Source organism: Struthio camelus, chromosome 10 (genome assembly GCF_040807025.1).
Source record: "Struthio camelus isolate bStrCam1 chromosome 10, bStrCam1.hap1, whole genome shotgun sequence".
Lineage (NCBI taxonomy): Eukaryota > Metazoa > Chordata > Aves > Struthioniformes > Struthionidae > Struthio > Struthio camelus.
In genome coordinates, this window is record NC_090951.1 from 7,662,869 (window position 1) to 7,683,508 (window position 20,640).

Below are 20,640 nucleotides of genomic sequence, written 5' to 3' on the forward strand. Positions count from 1 at the left end.
GAGAGAAGGGGGAAGCCTCAGTGCACTATATATCGCAAAATCCTTTATCAACTAGAGAAACAAATAAGCAGAGGCCTGATAAGCAATCAGTCCAAGACGTACAGAATCTCCAGTCCAATGTTCAGCCATGAGACTAAATTCCCACAACGAAAATTCAGAAAGGTGAAAAATTTTCCTTCCGTGCACATCCTGAGTACAAACAGTGGATGATAAGCAAAGCCGGTGCCAGTCTCAGCTTTAACACTACGTTTAAGGTAACCAGCACACATGTAAAAGATAATCCATTAAAGATTTTTGACCTAGCGCCAAAAATTGTCATGTCTGCACAGCTCGGCACAGTTAGCTCTGAAAACGGAATAGCAAAATAATGAGAAGCAGAAATGCAGAAAGGTTTGGTTAAAAAGTATGATTAGGAATAAATTGATAGAAAGACATGCTTCTGTCCATAAATTAAAAACTGGTTACTTCCCCTGCAAAGAAGCTGAAAGGGAGGATGGCGAATGTAAAAATCTGAGCGTAGCACAAGAGCCTGGATGACACAGCAAGGGGATATCGGTCCTATCGGCATGTAGGCAAAACGCTCCATATATTGTCGGGGAAGGAAACCACCATGCCAGCACACCCCTCTGCCCTCTGCGCGTGTGCCTGAATAAAGCCATTTACAGAAGCGCGCTCACACGTCTGTCTTTGTCTTTAGCCTTTGCAAACAAATTCCCCACGGAATATGAACAAGACTGCTCTTGTACCATAATTTCCCAAAGACAGGGAAAAAATGCTTTACAAGTGTCTTTGTTAGCAATGCTACTTAAAGAAACATTTGTTTCAATGTCACTAATTTTTCTGAAGCATCACAGCAGCAAACTTCTGAAGAGAGAAGATACCAAAAAAAAAAAAAAAGGTAGATTCAAGTGACAGCTGAAGAATTGGGGTGATCTGCAAGAAACGGCGCAAACTGAGCGAAGAGAAAGGCAGCTGGATTAGTATCGCGTTCCTGTATGCTTGGGGTCACCAAGATGAATGTGTGTGAGACTCTTTTGTCCGTTTGTGCTATAATTTCACACGCTAAGAACAAAATTGTGCTTTCTGATATGCTCGTGGAAGTCCCCCTGGAATCGATGTGAATTACACGCCTGCATCTGAGGGCAGAATTTGGCCCTAAGTCATTAGTTAGAAGTCTCTGCTCAAACTCTGCAGAGAATAGGGGGTTTCAGAGGACGACGAGGATCAAACCAGTGCAGCACACTCGGAGATTTACTCTCACAGGAGACCATCAAATACGCAGACATTCCCAAAAAAACCCATTTGTAAAGATAAAAATCTTTACAAGAGCAATGCACTGTATTCATAGAGGCTGCTTTCAGCTATCGCAGATTTTAAAAAGCATCAAAAACTGTGGCAACGTAACACAACAGAAGTTTAGAGGAGACAAATAAGCCAAGCCTTTCAGAGCTACACAGGAGAGTAGGCCAACTCCTAGCAGCCCTTCCTCACGAAAAACAAGACTTGGTGAAAGAAATAACATGAGCACAGCTACTGTGTGTGCGGTGCCCGTGGTCATAGGAAGTCTTAGATCCATTGAAGAAACGTTGCTAAATAGAAAGAAAACAAGCTAGCACTTTTCCCAGACTGTTGTAACACAAATTCTGTTCTTTGCTAAAGCATAAGTTAGTCAAGTTATTGTACCAAAATTGCCTGCTACACCAAAGAGTTTTGAGGTCTCCGTTCTTGGGAACTGTGTAGTGTTTTGACCTTTGAACGGTAAGTAGAAAATCAGATTGAACTACTGTGTAGGCATTAATGAATGCCGCCGTGGTCGTTTATGGTAAGATCCCATATCTGTTTTTCACTCTGAGCTCTAAGCAAGCCATTGATACAAAAATATTTACAAACAATATTTTGCTTCAAATGCTTTTACATTTTGAACACTAGTCTTTAGGAGTATTATCTGTGTCTGCTCCTACCTTCAGGCAAAGTATTCACTTCTGCGATAAGAACAGATTGTTTCACCTTAGAAATTTCCTGATCACTTGCAATGCTCTGACGCTCTAAAAGAAATAATTTGCTTCTCATCAATTATAGTGATAAAAATGTTCTTCTGTTTTGAAGAGGCCTGGCAATATTCTAGTTTGTACTGGCTGCAAAGTAATAGCTTAAAAAAAAAAAAAAATCCACACTATTTAATTCTATATTCTACTGTATCTGTTGCAACGCTGCAGGATAGGCTGGCATTTGCTGTTAAAGCAGAAAATTACAAGGAGGGCCTAATTGACCCTCTTGTGTCTTTGAAAAATCCTGTCTGTTGTCTCTAATTGACCCTCTAGATACCTTTATGGAACAATGAATGAATCCTCAGTAAATAATGGACGGTGATGATTAATAGCTACAGTTTGGCTGGACCTCTGGCTCACGGAGTTGTGCTACTGAACTTTTTTCTTTGTTTTCACCCTCACTGTTCTCTGTACTTGGTAAACAAACTATTTCCCAATAACAAATACACTGCTGTGCAAAATTTGGAAAGTTACATAAAACTGAATGCCACCTTATATAATGGAGTAAGAAAAAAGAATTATTGGCATTACTCAAAACAGCTCCCCATCACTTTTCTCACGTTTCGTTGGAACATACAGTAAAGCGTCATCATATATTATGTGCTTGATTTAGAAAGAAAAAAAAATTGACCTTAATGGACTCCCCTTATAAGGCGTCACTTATTTCCTTCCTATGCATAGTAGACCATAATAACGGAAGAACACAATGCCGTTTCTTGACTCTTCACTGCCATAAAAATTTATGATGCTTCTTGATTGGTTTGATTATAATGCTGCCAGGAAATATTAGGAAAACATTTCCAAATGTTTCTTCTCATATTTAATATCCCTAGTTAATGTTTTCATGTTTGTCAAATTAGAAATACCAATTTGTTACAGTTGCACCATTTATCTGAGAGACCGCAAAGAAATGTTGCTGTGTTTTGAAAATCATATTTACAATTCTGTAAAAGACCTGGCTCAGGGCCATTTCAAGAAATCACATGCAACAAGAAGCGTTCACAATACATCATCTTTCCCCCTGCACAATGGCATTTTGTGATGCTACCTCTAAAAACTGAAAATTGCTTCTTAAAATTGAACATCATATACTGAACATGTCAATGAAATAATGAAACAATCAAAATGTTATTGCAATATATATAATGAAAAAAGGAAGTTTAAACAAATACACTTTTCCTAGATTTTGGAAATGAGCCCTCTTTTTTAAAACGTGAAAAACACCAGTATGGATTATGTAAGTTTTATGCACATAACTGATCCTGACAAAGTAGTTTAGACTCAGCCTTTCCAAAACAGTCAACGAGGAAGTTTCCACAAGATCTAAAACACCAAATACAACTCCAAGTCTCCTGGAGAACAAAACAGATCAACTTTATCTAACGGTCTACATCCTAAACGCTCATAGATACAATTTGGGAACTTGTTTTCACAATTTGTGAACCTTTGATAACACTAAACAGAAGCGTAGGACATGGGGTTCATTAAGCAGCTTTGAACTGTTCTTAACAACACTCAGTGAACCTAAGTAAATACCTTCACAGTTTTATCACAGGGAAACTGACTTGACCAAGGTCATCGAGAATGTTGTAAATTTAGCCCTTAACTAACCTCAGATTACCAAAAATAGATGAGTACTTTAAATCCAACAGCAGCAGTTTTCACAGTGGATACTTTAATTCATTGCAACTAAATTGAAATATAGGAAATGTTCCTTTTAATGCTAAGATTAATAAAACATAAATTTAATTCTGAAAACGAATCTTACCTTCTCTTCAATGAGTGTCTTACAGGCATTAGTCTGATCTCCCAGGAAAAGATACCTGTCAGTGCTGTTTCACTGGCTGTTGCTCTCAATCAAAACCTGCATGCTTTTAGGAAGATTGTGCATTTTTAGCTAGCAAAGTCGGATGATGAGTGTACTAAACTGCCTGAAAACAAGCAGTAACTATAAGGAGAGGTTAACTGGAAAGAAAGAATATCTCATAAATTCATTAATTTATTGTAGGTGTGGCATCCTTTGGAACATAATCTAAAAAAAAGAATTTTAAGTCAACCTATTACTGGAGTTGCAAAAGGTAGCAATGTGATACAACATTTTTTGAAGTAGTATATATATACCACTTTACCAATTATACAGAATCACAGAATAGTTGGGGTTGGAAGGGACCTTTGGGGATCATCTAGTCCAGCCCCCCTGCTCAAGCAGAGTCAGCTAGATCAGGTTCCCCTGGACTGCATCCAGTTGGGTTTTTTAATATCTCCGCAGATGGAGACTCCATAACCTCTCCTGGGCAATGTCTCCCATGTTTGATGACTTTTAGAGTAAAAAAGTCTTGTCTTAAGTTTACATGGAATTTCCTATATTTCAATTTGTGCTCATTGCTTCTTGTCCTTTCACTGGGTACCACTGAGAAGAGTCAGGCTCCATCTCCTTTACCATCTCTATCAGCATACACTTTCCAAATTTCATCCAGGATAAACCTAAGCGTAAGTTAAAGATGTTTTTATGGTCTCACATCCAAATAAAAGCAATTTATTTACACACAATTATTCAGTTTGCATGTTTAAGAGTGGTAGTCATTAACAGAAAATAAACGTACAGCCTTTACGTGCAACTTTGTGATGAACTTGCTTCAGACCCAGAAACCCAAGTACCAAAACACCCCGCACCTACAATGCCAGGCTTGGGCAAATAACAGAATGTGACTGTGTGCGCTCAGGACATAACACAAATACAAACAGTATGTTTGAATGTGCCACGATTATAAATTATACTAATTACCCACTCTCAGCAGGTGTACTGTGTTGCTGTCTTGTATATGCTATGCACTTGGTGTACAAAGCCTACCAGTTGCTTTTGTGATTACTATAAATCGTGCAAAAAAAAAAATAAGCAGAGAAGCTAATTTCCTTACTTGACCTATCCTAACTATCTGATGTGAATTTATGTAACAGCAAACCAACAAACCAAAATATAATCATGTAACTGTATTTACAACTACTTTAAAAATTCTTATTTATTATGATTCAGATACAGTAGAAGATACACATGCTCTGGGGGGAACCTTTATGGCAATAGGTAGATTCATATAAATCATATTACAATTTACAGTAGGAAGCTGTTTGTCTCAATAGTAGAAAACTGTAGCCTTTGTGCAACTGGGGTTAAACTAATTCTGCTTTAATGAAAAGCAAAATTTACATACAGCTTTGTTATCACAATAAACAGGGGTCTTAGTCTCTTTCATAGCCATTCCCATTGTGCCCCCACAGCCTCACCTGCTCCCACTAGCATCACTGTATAAAGCACATTTTTCATTTAATATGAGGGAGAATACAGCAGTTCAGTCATTACGTCTGTTTCAGTGCATGAAGATCACCGAGAATGATAGATGGTTACACTTCAACTAATTTTTGTTCTCAACAGCATATACTGAGCCCAAACGTTAGAAACTTGATTCAATTAGAAACCTGACTGCTGAAATACCACATATTGTTCTAGTTATAAACCTGAACACAGAAATGAAAACTGGTAATTTCTCTTCAGCTTTTATATACTTAGCCTCAACTATTCTCTCAGAAAAATAACGTGGCATATGCACGAACATTTTCATCATCAGTAAAGCTTTACAGACCCCACAACAATCATAAATGGATTTGCAGGACTAAAGACTTGAAAGTATAATTTCTATCCATCTCTTAAATTAAAAGTTGTTACTTAGGGCGATGATAATGAAACAGGCTCTAGGTCAGCATGTCTGACATTTCCCCTTTCAAGGTTTCAGCCTAGTTGCTCATAACTCTAGCAAACCCTGATTGTTCTGACTGCATTTTCCTATTACAGATGACCGCGTGGGGCACAACTGATGTGGGAAAGTTTCAGCAAACAGGCTTTCATAATTTCCAAAGAGCCAGCAAGGGAAAAGCACATGATTTTCAGAACCTAAAGAAAATTCTTTCGAGTGTTTTCTGGGAAACCTCCAAGGCCCTATGGCTGAGAGGGACCTCGTAAGCCACCAGTTCCAGCAACAAGACCCCTCGCTGCTTCTGAGACGTAGCTTGCTGAAGTGACTGCAGGAGTGCACTATCAGGGGGCTAGTCTGCAAAAGCCAGAAGCCCTCTCCCACTCTGGTAATACTAAATGCAGGAAATGAGAGCTTCAGCTAAGCCAAGAAAGACAGAGAGTGAAAGAAAACCAGCACAAAAAGTTTTACAGGAAAGAAGAGTGGAACGAAAGGTGTAAAAGTTGCAAGGGATGACTCAGGGTGGGAAAGAGAGACAGAGCCGCGAAAGGGTAGGACAAAAGAAGAAAAGGTCAGAGGAACTGTTAGAAAAAGAAATCAGACTCTGAGGGAAAAAGAAATAAAAAAGACATGGGAACATCAGCCTGCTTCATTCCAAAACCTGGATAGAATACACAGTTCAGCTACGTATTTCTCTAATTTCACAAGTATTTTTAAAATAAATGTATATACGTCTCTAGTCACTCTTTAGTGGTTTGTTCATATAGAGAAATGCAACCTACTATTATTACTGTTAGAAGTGATAAGTTTAGCTCAAAGGACAGTGTCAGTACTTCAAAGAAACGAATCCAAAACAGTAATACTAAGAACTCCTGGAAGGTTTTCAACCCTTCTCCCATCTTCCTAGCACCCATTATAAATTAAAATAATGAAGCAGTAAAGCCCTTAAACTTTAGAAAATATCAAATAGAGATTGTTTATGAAACTTGAATTCAGTCCCACAGTGTATGCAGATTCTTATACAAATTTTAATTACATATGAACACTTGACTACACTGTTTTGTCTCTTTTTTCGTATTAGTCCAGGTGTTTTCAGCTCATTATTCTACTAAATGCATGTCATCATTTAATATACTTATCCACACCTACATTTCCAGCGGAAACACTAAAAGGATCATATTCAGTGATGACATTAATATTTCTATCACTTCCTTTTTAGGATGCAGTACATCACATAAATCTGCACATACTCTAGCAAGAAACACGTTTAATAAATAAGGCCTCTTCAGTCAAACATCTTGGACTATCCCCAGATCTCTGCTGCTGCCAAGTGACTGATTTAAGAGATGGACAAAAGCAGACACACAAAAGTAGAGATACTATGATTAATGGATGATCCAAATCCCTCTGAACTGCATATCATGACTTAATGTGAAATCCTGAAGAGATTAAAGGCAGGAATTACATTATCATGAATAATATAAAAAAGTGATATCCTGTTTAAAAGCTTTTGAGTGCAAGTGAGTTGAACAAATATATTAACACAGCTTCCAAAGATTCAATCAGGTTGAATGTTACCCAGAATTTATTTTGAAATAAGCTTTATGTATCTCATACGTGAAGAGTCTATTTGTGACTGGCACTAAAGCTACTAGCATGTGGATTTTAATTCTTTCTTCACTTATATCGAGCGCACGTTGTCTGCATTGTCCTTCTTTGAATGCTGGAAACTTCTCCCAGTTACATATGAAGTACATCTCGCTGCTGCAGGTACAAGACACACACACACACAGATATTAGCTAAGCTTTATTCTCTCACTTTATTACAACTTGAAAAACTCTGTCTCCTTGTTACAGTGGCACAGTAATATGGCTGTTGTATCGTATTTCTTAATATTGAATTCATAAACAGGGGTTTAGAGGGCATTTAGCTTTTCATATTATTTAAATCACATCAGTTGAAAATTTGTATTGAAATTATTCAGGCAGTATCTAAAGCTCTTTTATAGAAGATAGCTGTACATTAACTTACAATTAAATGATGGTCTTAATGAAATTATAGTGTGTGACAGGTTAACGGACTGGCGCGGAAAGGCAAATGTCAAAATGAAGCCAAGACGTTTATTTTCAAACTGACAAATCTTAACTCAACCATAACATATAGTTCCATTAACATTATAGTTATTACACAAAATAATTTAGTTGAAAAAAAATATGTAATAGACCAAGCTGCCAGACCACCGGGAGAGACCCTCACCTCACATGGTCCATGAAAGACAAACCAAGCTACCACGTCAGCCCCACCTGGGGCTGGTTCGAAGACATGGAGAAAGGGTTACAAACCTAGAACCAATGGGTCAAGCCCCAGCTTTCTCCTCAACGACAGCTTTACTTTTAGGTGCTATTCTCTGCATTTAGGTCAAGGCAACAGACTAGTCCATGCTTAAACCTATCAAAAACTATTAATGGAGACCTCAGCCTTAATCTCTGCTTATTTTTACCCATTCCTATAGCACAAAGGACCAGAAAGCTGTTCAGTGCCATCTTTTGGATGGCATTAAAGACATCATTCCTATGGCTGCCAGCAAGTTAGTATCTTAGACTGTGATGAGATGATTTTGTAGCTATATGTAGTTTCACGTAAGGGAATGAAATGTTTAAAAGAGCAAAACCCTTCCCCCTCTGAAAAAGTCCTTCTGTCCACAAACTCTTTTTAGGTCTTCATGCTAAATATTAGCAAACAAGAAAATCAGACAGGATGACCAGCAGGATACAGGAAGGTGAAACTAAGGATCTTTGGCTTGAAATGAATAACAACACAGGAATAAGCTGATGTACCGCTTTTCTTCATGGCCAGGAAAACACAAAGACATGACAGAGATGAGAAGTACACATCTGTAGCAACAGAGGTTTTTCAGGAATCGGAAATACAACAGAATGCCATAAGGGGAAGTGGCACACTGAAAAACCTGCCTAAATATATTGTTTTAATACAAAAATAATAATAAACAAATAAAACGAACAGCTCCTGGGACCAGAACTGGGACAGGGACCTCCTCCTCCATGTTATTCGTGCAAATATACTACCACTGGCTTGCCACCATCAGTAATTAGCATAGAGCAGACGTAATTTGGCTCCTGTGAAACGAGTTGCGGTGTTAGGTTGGTTCCTCGCAGGCAGCTTTTCACATCGCAGACTGCAGACAGGCCCAGCTTATCAGGGACGCAGTGAATGGGCACAGCAAAGATCTCCTTTCACCCCTTCAGGTCAGCATGAAACCGCAGTGCTGGGAAACTTGCACTATGCTTCAAAAATTTGTAGCTGTTAAGGCCAAAGGGACTCTGTAATCGTCTAATCTGACCTGCCGCATAACTCAGATCATAGAATTTCAGCTAGTTACTCCTCTCCATACTGCACTTTCTTTTTTCCCCCTTTTCTCTAGCTCTTTCTCTCACTCTTTCTCTTTACTTCCATTTTTTTTTAATAGAGGAAGCTTCAAATTCCCCAGCTGCCAGTCCATCACCTTCTAAATATTTCTTTTATTTTCCAAAATCAAAACAAAAGAAAAAGCTTGAAAGTAGGCAGCATGGGCATTGGCCCTGTTGCCCAAGTCTTGTTACTAAATCAATGTCATAGATAGGGTAAAAGCAGTAGAGATTATATGATCCAAAGCACCCTTTAAATGCCTCAGAGTATGTAACGAGTTAAACAACTAAAATGCAATCATACTTTAAGGATTAACTTGAAGTAATTTCCAGTCTCCTGCCACCTGTGCTCTAAATGCCTCTTACATGCGAAACAACTATAGACGGAGAGTCACGCAGTACATACACCCAGAGGCGCATTTTCTGGATTATTGAGTGTCCATACATTGCGCAAAGGAAAGTGCGTCATTGTTCACTGAGCTGCTGAGAAGGTCTAATATTTCTACTGGATATAGAGATGAATCTCCCCATTTGTCCAAGTCATGCCAATAATATATAAGACATATTTACTAAAAACAACAGAAGTCACATGAGATATTTTGAGATTCTTGTTCTGAAGCCAAGAAGAGAACTCCATCTATGTAATGACTCTTCTCCGCACTGAAACCAGGTATGTTGACAGCTCTCACTAGCGATGGAGAAAATGAAGGAATGCCAAGGGGTCTGGGATGGAGGGAGGGAGCCCAGAATTCCCTAATCCAAATATATGATTTTGCACAATCTTCTCATAAGACCTCTGAAAAGGCCTCGTTCCTATTCATCCTCCCACTTTCTTTCACACTCTTACTACCCACAGGTGGGCTCATCTTTTAGACAGTAGCCAGGAAGAACAGGAGTAAAACTAAGGCAACTCAGTTAAATTTCTAAAGATGCACAGGATAAATCATCTCCACGACTCCCACAAGTCAGAAGTAGATACCAGTACATCCCTACTGGAGAAGAGTTTTGAGGGTAAACGCATCAGAGACTACAGGATGGCACTGCCAAAGGATGTTATAGTAGAATACTTCAGACAAATAATGTTTATATTTTTTCCTCATAGCTTTTTCCTTCTCTTCTAATCCTGAATCTTCAATGAGGGAATCTGAATAACAACAGAGTTCCCATGTAATTGTCACACCAGTGGTTACTACTCTTTAACTAGTGTCTGTCTTTCCTCTACTACAAGGCATTAAGACGACATATCATCTTTTAATGAGCAGTCACGAATGAAATGACAAAATATCAAAGCAATTGTGTGTAAGTCTCTGCTACAAGGTAGGAATTGCATGGCAGAACTAGTGCAGTCTCTCCTAAAGTAGAGCTCCTTCCTTCACGTTCTCTCCAGATTCTTCCACAAGGCAATGCTACCTTTGCTCTCAGCTCAGCACTCCTTCTCGGAGAGTTGCTTAATTTTTTGCATGCTAAGACAGGACTCGTATTAGCTATGTAGCAGCCCTTTCAAGCCAGGTATAGTTTCAGTAAGATTGAGCAGAATGTGGCTTGCAAGAAGGAAGTGAAAAGCTAAATAAAATGTAGCATAATTCTAAAATGCACAAAGTATAATGATCTATATAAATTACTTAAAATGTTAGTAATGTCTCTTTATATTATTTCACCACATGCTGGCTGCTATTTCCTGAAAACTCTTTGAAGGATTAAATAAAAACATATGATACGAACATCCACTGTGTGTTGTAACAAATCAAAACTAACTTGTTTGATGAAATTTTCCACAGTTCTCAGTACTGTAAATTAATGTCAGAGTGGTAAACGGCTTTGGAAACAGTGAATGCTGCCTTGATGCCAGTTAGTTTCATATTAGTAATATAAGAAGTCTCTACAGCACTTAGAACCGAAACATAAGTGTCTTCATGAAATCTGAATTTTGAGAAATACAATTGCAGAACACTATTATTAGCTGTGTTGATGGAAAAGCGCAGTAGATAGCTAAAAAGTTTATATATACAAAATAAACACATATGCCCTGACATAAGCAAGCAAACGGATTAAGATGGATAGGATTCATCATAAGGATTTAATCATGATCTACTTACTACAAAATGAACAGTATCTTCTCTGAAAGGGACTAGTTCTTGCAGCTTTATGAAGAACTTTGCAGTACTCAGCTAAAGAACTACTTATCAAAAAGAAATTTTAACAAATATTTTACATTATCTGGTACATTTTTGTTAGGACTATTTCATTTATAATGAACTTACTAAATGCTTGGCCTTAAATATAGCCATCAGTTTCACAGGCAGTTTTTTTTTTTTTTTTTTTTTTAATCTTTTAACAGTTCTGAATCTGCCATTTCTCTATTTTTGTTGAAAATATAGAAATACAGGTGTAAAATGGTGAATAATGAATTGTGTTTGAAATCATCATAATGTCCCAACTTAACAATGGTTTTGCAGATAAGCAATCCTACTGTTTTCAGTCCTTCTTTGTTCAATATTTCCTCTTTCCGTAACTGTTGTATTGGTTTGGTATGTTCATTTTTCCTCTGCACTCTGAGCCTACCCTTAGTAAGTGCTAAAAAAATTTATTACCATTTAAAAATGAGGTATATAACATATCAGCAAGTAATATGTTTCTCTACCTTAGCAGAGCATCAAATAGGTGGGGAGACAAAGTACAAAGCACCACAGCCCTACGCTTGCACGGTGCTCCTGGTTGGAAGTGCTGTACGCTGGCCTCTAACAGAGGCTGAAACGGCTTCTGATATACACGGCACAGCTTAGCCTCACTCAGAGAGACTGCATCTCTCCCTTTAACAGTTGCCAAAACTGGTTTCTTGAAACAATCCTATGTTTTGCTATTGTTTCTAAGTAACTAGGTATATGTATGCCTGCATAAATACTTGTTACTGAAATTATAATCTGCTTCATAATATAAAGTTGAGCAAATCATATTTTGAAGTTTTTAGGGGTGAGGCAGCAACACCCCAAAAAAGCCCAACAACGATCAAATGCCATTAAAATTTTTCTAGCTGTTTCACTAGACACAATGTTAGATAAACCTAAGAGCTTTTGAAAATCTCACCCTTTATGTATGATGCTAGTTGATATCAACTATACTTGAATGAAGAAAAAAAAAGAAATGTCTAGCCTCGAATGCTGGGTTTTATAACATTGGGATGAAGAATTACATCTCACCACTCTCAGTGTCAAAGTGCAAGTCATTGATGGAGTTTAGGGACAGAGAGATCATAAAAGAGGTCAAAGAATTCCTCAGGATTTTTCATCTTCTCTAACCTGTCTGACAATTCTGAACCTTCTGGAGAAATAAGGCTAAAAATGTTCATTTCTTAAATGAATAGATGGGTATGCTTAAGTATAAGCATTATATTTAAGTAATACACATTTTTAGCCTTATCTTATGCCTCATATTTTATGCTTTCTGCATATTTGAAACTGGCTTTAACACCAGAACTCACAGATACGCCCCAAGACACTTTACTATTTAAGGTATTTTGAAGACTTTGCCACCACTATTTTAATGAAGAACAACATGATTATTCTCTGGCCATCAGAAATTATTTTATGCTGCTTGAATTTATCAGACAGTTTATATTATATAAAATTTTCCTTGCAGAAAGTTTATTTAAATGATTTGAAAAAGATTAGCTGCTATGTTTCTACCAGAGAACAAAATGACAAAATGCTCCAAAATACTCTTAAAAATGCATGGGGTTGTGCCCCCTCCGCCCCACATACACATACTTTGTTAATACAAGTAGCTAATTGGTTAGTAAGTCACATATAAATTCTTGGTAGTGATATCTTCTGATAAAGAAAGCAAAAGCTAAGATATGACTAAGACACCATAACAATTTTCTGCAAGTGGCAAGTCATTTTTTCCGATTTCCCTTTCCAGTGGCACAAGAAAAGTACACATTCTTCTACACTCTGTTCACTGACACCCTACTTACCTGATGATGCACTGCTTTGGGTCGTTTTCAGGAGCTGCTATTTAGACAGAAAGGAAGAAATAGTAATATGGGAAAAATATGATAAAACAACTTTTCAAGTGTATCTCTTAGGTACAATTCAGTTGGAAATGAGCAGAAATAAATAATTTCACCAACACAGATTCTTACGGTGTATTTTGGAGGGCTTTTTTCCATTCTTGCAGATTGCAGAGCAACAAATAAAGAAACCCCTCTAAATGAGGGCTTTAAAAATCAGAGACTACTATAAAGAAACAAGATTAACTTAATCCCCTAACAATCCAATTTATGACTAGTAAAGGGTTATGAAAAATTCCATCTCGATGTCAAATCTAAGGAAACACAAAGTCTTTGGAGACACATAATGATAAACTGCAGATTGAGCAATAAGCTCAGTGAACAGAATGAGCAGTTCAAGAGTTCAGAACATGTTCATTTGAAAGGTGTTCAGCTAAAGAGAAGGGCACGGTCGAGACAAAGGCACCGAAAGGTCATCATTACAGTCATTTCATCTTCATTACAACAGTGCAGTCGTAGCGCTGGTGCACACGCTTACGTCTACACTTGCATGTCAATGCGCTCTTTTGGAGATGAAACACAAAGATACTCTTAATACCTATGTGAATGCTGACAGATGTACTCAGTTATAGAAGAACTTGTTTTTTAACTCAGTTTTGAAAAATAAATAGAGCATGAAGTATCCCTATTTTCTCATCATGTGACAGCAATTAAAAATTTTAATCTATCAAATACAGTCAACTTTCCCTTTCTTCATCAAATAAGCATAAAACATAGCCAGAATGGAGTGATTCTGCCGGTTGGACAGGAACCTGGAACGCACTTATTCATCCAGTTGTTAGCTCAGATACAGTAATCTATAACAAGCCCTTGGTAAGCAGACGTTTAAGAAGTTTTAAGAAGTTTAATAACATGATGAAGTCTGGCTTTTGAAATCAGGAGTATCTACTCCAACTGAAACTTCAGGGGAAAAAACCAGGAAGTTGCATTCAATAACCCAAAATAAGATTTTGGATTGAATGCAGATTTGATAACCCTGCTTCTGAAAACAGATGAATAATAACCCATGCAGGAAAGCAAACACTTGGTTTTATATTGGACTACATTCAGCATCCGGCATTATGTCGAAACAACAGTACGGTATCAACTCAGAAAGGATAAAATCACTTTAGCTAGAAGCAATAGATATTTAAGTGTTCACGGGAGGTCTCCAAACCAAGATCTTCAAACCTCCTGACCCAACAAACCTTACCTGTAAGTGTCAGGCAATCACAGCCATAGGTAACTCAGCTGCGGGCTTTGGGATAAAGACTTTACCACTTTTTTGCTTTGCTATTTGCACTGCATTTTTCATTAATAACTAGCAACAACTGGGAGCATTAGCACTGCCTTATTTTTGATTTCTAACTCTCTAGAATGCAAACAGAGAGGATTTTTTCACAAGCGCATTAAAATAAAAAACTAAAATATATATTTAATGTATATTTTACACTTTATAATTTAGCAGCATATTTTTAAATAAAGCAATTAAATATAAACTTGCACCAATATATATGCGTATTGTAGATAAACCAACACATTTACCAAAAAATTAATCTCAGACAAAAGCTCAGTTTTAGACAATGACACTGAGAAGAAAAAAGGCTCATTTTGTATGATAATAGTGTTAGAATTTGGCCCACAGTCACACACAACGTAGTTCACAGCTTGCAGGAGCACTTAATTGAACTTTGTCCAACTAAGCACAACTCCCACAGACTCCAGTATCAATTACAGATGATCTGCACTTCTCAAAATCTAATCAAAATTTGGTAAGAAAAAGATTACAGAATCACAGAATGGCCAAGGTTGAAAGGGACCTCTGGAGATCATCTTGTCCAACCCCCCTGCTCAAGCAGGGACACCTAGAGCACTTTGCCCGGGATCGCGTCCAGGCGGGTTTTGAATATCTCCAGCGAAGGAGACTCTACAGCCTCCCCGGGCAACCTGTTCCAGTGCTCTGCCACTCTCACAGGAAAAAAGTATTTCCTCAGATTCAGACAGACCTTCCTATGTTTCAGTTTGTGCCCGCTGCCGCTGCTTCTGTCACTGGGCACCACAGAGAAGAGACTGGCCCCATCCTCTTCACACCCTCCCTTCAAATACTTGTACACGTTGATGAGATTCCCCCTCAAGTCTTCTCTTCTCCAGGCTCAACAGGCCCAGCTCTCTCAGCCTTTCTTCCAAGGGGAGATGCTCCAGGCCCCTCATCATCTTCGTAGCCCTTTGCTGGACTCTCTCCAGGAGCTCCATGTCTCTCCTGTACTGGGGAGGCCAGCACTGGACTCAGTACTCCAGAGGTGGCCTCCCCAGGGCTGAGGAGAGGGGCAGGATCACCTCCCTCCACCTGCTGGCAATGCTCTTCCTGATGCACCCCAGGATCCCATTGGCCTTCTTGGCCACAAGGGCACATTGCTGGCTCATGGTCAACTTGTTACATCTTACATGTGGATAACTCGTACATCTGCTGTTTAGACAGTATCAGGCAGCATAAGTTGTTATGCCAGACTGACGTCCAAACTCCAGCTCACACAAAAGAAACCTTCAACACCTTTTGGATGGCTTATGCAAATCCTAAGATAATACTCTTCCAACGGAAGTTAAGGAAATTCATGATATTTAAAATATGTAATTATGTGCCACAGAGGGTAAATATTTCATTGCCATATTTCATTGTAAAATATCATTCTATTAAAGGAGAATTGGAAAATTTAAAATGGTTAAAGGAAAAAGTACCTGTAATTTACTCCATAAATATCCCATGGAGCCCGGACAGTCATTGGTGACAGCTTAGTTCACAGCCCCACAACATAGCACAGTTACAACCCAAGAAACACACCAATTAACTACAACTAATCAATTCTCTCACATAACAACGAGAAGCATAATTCTTTTTCCATCTCTTGTTCTTGTTAATTGTCCTTAGACTAATTGTGACAAACATAATAGCTAAGGTGCAGTAGAAGGAAAAAATAAAAGATTCGATAAGGAAGCAGCACAAACATTAAATTCATGAGTTATTTTGATTCATTTTCTTCATCATACCCAGTTCACGGCTGCAAGAGATCACATTATTTTTAAATATATAAATAAACCCAAAACTAAATCTAGACTTATCTAGATTATGACACACTAGGGAGAAAACAGAAGAGGTCATGAAATCTGAGACTGCTATTTCTTCTCATAATGTAATTACACTTTTGGCTAATGAAATTACTGCAGTCTCAGAGTAAGGGCTTGCAAGTCAGAGCTCTCACACGCTTGTGAGAGATGGGGTAAAGCAACGCTGTTAACCATTTACAGCTGAGGGACTCCTGCTAATCCCCAAGATCCAAACGCAACTTACTTTGTTTCTGAACTCTAAGCAAGAATTTGTGATTAAAGCCCTCTTCTAATTCCTGTACTAAAAGGAAAATTAGTTTAATAGAGAGGAAGGTTTGGTAGAGAGAGAGAATATCATTCTGCACTACCAGTACCCTCCAAACAGCTGAAAATAAATAGAGCTTAGCTCAGTAGAGAGAAGCAGCGGCAGAGCAAAGCACTATAAAAGGGGGGCTGAGCACTCCAGGCCTCTATTCGTACTATTTCAGTATTCACAGACCTAGCCCAAGCCTCACAAATGATCTTAGTCAGGATCAGGGGAGTCATTCAGGTAGGGATCTCTAATAAATTACACCTGAAAGGCTGAACTATGCTTGCTAGGGACAGGCACTTGAGTTTCTCAATGGTGAAAGATGGAAGAAGCACAATAGTCTGGTCAAAATCACAAAATCCTAGTCTTGAGTCCTTTTAAAGCTACTATCCTAACATCCTAGTTACGGCCACTCTCAGATGTGGCTAATGCCTTTCACTGTGCCATGTGTGCCACTAAGTCGTTTTTCCTTTTACGCAAACTAGCAATGCTGGTTCTCACCTACAGCCACTGGCCATTCCAGTGCACCTATACATTACAAAGTGCAATTTATCCAGGGGAAAAGAATGGAGAACTAAGATTTCTCACTTGGATAAACCCATCATCCTCTAATTTCATATTGCCAATTAGGGGAAGAGAAAATGTACTGTCTAGGTGCTGCTACTTGCCACTGGAATAAGCCCTTCTCTTATTTGTAGCCAACAGCCCATAGCTTGCAAACTCCAGAGGACAGCCAGAAATTCAGCTCCTCGACCACGTCTGAACTGGACAGTAGCAATGTATATGGGATAAGTGAATGAATTCTCTGTTTGGCTAAGTATTTAGAAAACAATTCTTAAGAGGACTGGAAGAGTCACATATTTATTTTAAAAATAATTTGAGACACTAAAGAATTCAACCTGATAAACAGTCGACGAAATGCTCTGTTGGTTAGCAGCCTCCTTTCCTGCTTCAAATCTAGCGTTAGGAGATGGTTTCACATCAGCTCACACGCAGGTAGATTTGGAACATACCTGACTCCGGGTTTCTAAACGGAAAAGTCACATGATTAACTTACTGCCATTGTGTGTGAATAAAATGTACGCTCCATTAATACTTCAAACATGTGGAAGGAAATTAAAAATAAATCCCTGACTTTTTTTTGTCCAAGTTGTTCTCCAAAGCTTTCAGTGTGAATGTTAAACCCAATGAGCTTACAGAAATGAAACCAACTTACAGGCAAGGAGGCCATTAGCACTCATCGCATTAAATGAACCCATTTCATTTTCAAATCTAGTTGCAAAATTAGCTCTTGCCTATTAAATTATATTAAACAATTCTCAAGGAATTAATGGCAGAAGGTTTTGCTTTGACTGTCATAAGATCACCAAAAACACTTGTGTTTAAGATGCTAATTACAGGGGCTCAATGCCAAAAAATAATTCTGGTAAATTAAATCCCATGATTAATTCATAAAGTCCACTTTAGCATTAATTCTAGCATTAAGATACAGAGTAGTCCCCATGCACACAAACATACACACATCTCTCACTTTGGGGAATAAAGTAATAGTAACTCCTAGCTTTTTATAACTCTTCATATTTTATGTGCATTATTTAATTAATATAATTAGACAGTAAACCCATTACTTTGTATTACCTTTTTGCTATCTCTGGTAAGTCCTGTAGATGTTAAAACTCAAATAAATAACTTCTAATGCATTGTTTAGGCAGAACTATTCATGAAGCCACAAGGACTACTGAATTTACTGTAGTCCATCATGCTCCTCTCTCCTCTGCTGTTTAGGGGACAATATAAAGTCTCACTTGCCTATAAATTAAGTTTTAAAAAGTAATACCTGGTTATCAATGCCCAAAGTACTGCACAAGAGCATATAAGGACAGTAACACCATATACCTGGAAATTTCCTGTATAGTTTCAAATGAAAATAATTACTATATGACAAAGCTCTTAAAAGCACTACACCACCATCATGACTCTACCGAGGTTCTCTACAATAACCTTTCCAATAAGAGTATAAAGGCTTATATTCCTATTGGGGAAAGTGGGAAGAAAAGCTGAATCTTAGATGTCTAAGACATATTTTCTTGTGTGTTCTCTTCACCCACCCTGACATAATACAATTCATCACAGACATACGAGTTTCTTCCAAAGCATATCAATCAATACAAGTCTTACAAGGCAATGATGCGACAGGGCTTCCCAAATTTACCTCTTGCATTCATGAAAAAGTGATCCACACAAATATATTAAAATTAAATAAAACATTATAGGAAGACTTTTCTGTCTAAGCCAGTAAAACAGACAGGTATATCAACAGATCTGTCAAGTGCATTACTTACTGAAAAGACAACTAATCATACCACTAACTAACTGTTTCCTTCTGTTCCTAATACATGACTCTTGAGTAACTAATATGCATTTAAAATCCTAGTCCTAAATATTTCTTGATAGTGCAATTACCGGTAATTTTCAACTAGCAACTGAAAAAGCCTTTAAACTTCTTCATTAAACAACTATCAATTTTCACTGTCTGTTGTAGGAGGTTTTCACTGACTCAGTTTAAATTTTATTTAAAGTCTATGAATCAATCATTTCTGTGAAAATATATCCTGAACACCAATTTGAATAAGATAGACTTTTACCATGTTTTTGACAAGCTATTGTTTAACAATGACATTATTACTGTTCATTTTCTGCTGATAATGTAACTGAATTTTCACTGCAGACAGTATCTTCTGATTTTTTTTTGCTTTATTATTTTAATTCATATCTAAAGCTCTTCTTTTATAGCCTCTACATACTGCTTTACCAAAGTAGCAGGGCATCTCATCTGCTCAATTACTTATTAGTGTTGCTAAAGAATACCATTTCCTCTCGTGGCTGATAAAATATTAATCAAAAACAGGAACAGAGTGATTTCCCAGTGTGGATGTCTTCTAATGGTAATACATGGAGTCTAAGAGAGATCTGGAGGTCATATAATAGCTTCTGAAGGCAGGGAGGGGCTCAAAGATAGTAATGACATTGTATACTGAGTAATGAGATTGTATTCAAAGGACATTGGATAGCTTAATTTTTGCTGTTCTATAGAAAAAAATCACAAGTGTGATTACAAGGATGCATGCAAAGATTTACTGGGGATAACAACATATAACCGGAAAAACTCTTTTGTAAACATTTTTGATCCAAACATGTAAAACCAACTTGCCAATGCTCACTATCAGATACAGAGGTGAACTTCTAAATTATTATTATTGCTTTTCATGTCAATGTATCTGTCAATCATAGCAATAAAACAGTAAATAATTATCTATTCATTCTGTCAGGTTATTCAGCACCCATCCCATCTTGTCTTAAGGCATTCCTTTTCCTGATTTTTTAATAGGGCTTGAAAGAGAAGGGAGGAATTAGAATGAAGAACAGAGAGGCAACTGAAAAATGCCTCGGAAAGCAGCAACAAAGCTAGAAAAAAAAAACTAAATATCCTGAAGTATGGTATTACGTCATCATCCTTCCTTCTCAAGTTTTGATGCATATACTCTCGAGTAACTTGGAAAAAAACAGCTCTCACAAATAAATGCTAAGCAAATAAATACTGCAAAATCACAGTCTCTGTTGCTGGTGGAAATCTTTCAACCAGGAATTAGTTAACTACTTTTAACAAAACAACACCAGCAATAACAATAACTTATTTAATTTTTAAACATTATTTTACAGTGTGATTATTTAAAAACTCAGATAAAACATGGCCATACAGCCATCAGCTCATAAGACTTAGGACTACTGGACGGTCTGTCTTGATATAACACTGGAAACACACAAGGTATTTTCATCATGCATTATGTGCAGTACCTGTATGGCTATTTATTATAGACTTCCAGACCAGAAAAGGCCATTGTGATCTTTTGCTTTGGCCTCCTTTACGTTATTTTCTGGTGGTAGAGTGCCCAGTACATT

General features: G+C 37.6%; 1 protein-coding gene across 8 annotated transcripts in view; it reads right to left on the reverse strand.

The window, feature by feature from the left end:
* The window catches only part of WWOX (WW domain containing oxidoreductase), a 525,216-nt gene that overhangs the window by 319,646 nt on the left and 184,930 nt on the right, over positions 1 to 20,640 (reverse strand). Inside the window, exons 9-10 of one of the 8 annotated variants that reach the window (XM_068956307.1) lie at positions 13,194 to 13,230; positions 7,368 to 7,558 (exon numbers count right to left, since the gene is read on the reverse strand). The exons of 6 other annotated variants lie outside the window; for them this stretch is intronic. In XM_068956307.1, the coding sequence (XP_068812408.1) occupies positions 7,476 to 7,558; positions 13,194 to 13,230 (120 nt within the window). In that variant the 3' untranslated portion in view covers positions 7,368 to 7,475. Of the gene's footprint in view, positions 1 to 7,367; positions 7,559 to 13,193; positions 13,231 to 14,705; positions 17,708 to 20,640 lie in introns of those variants that run through there. One more of the 8 variants, XM_068956312.1, reaches the window with a different exon arrangement.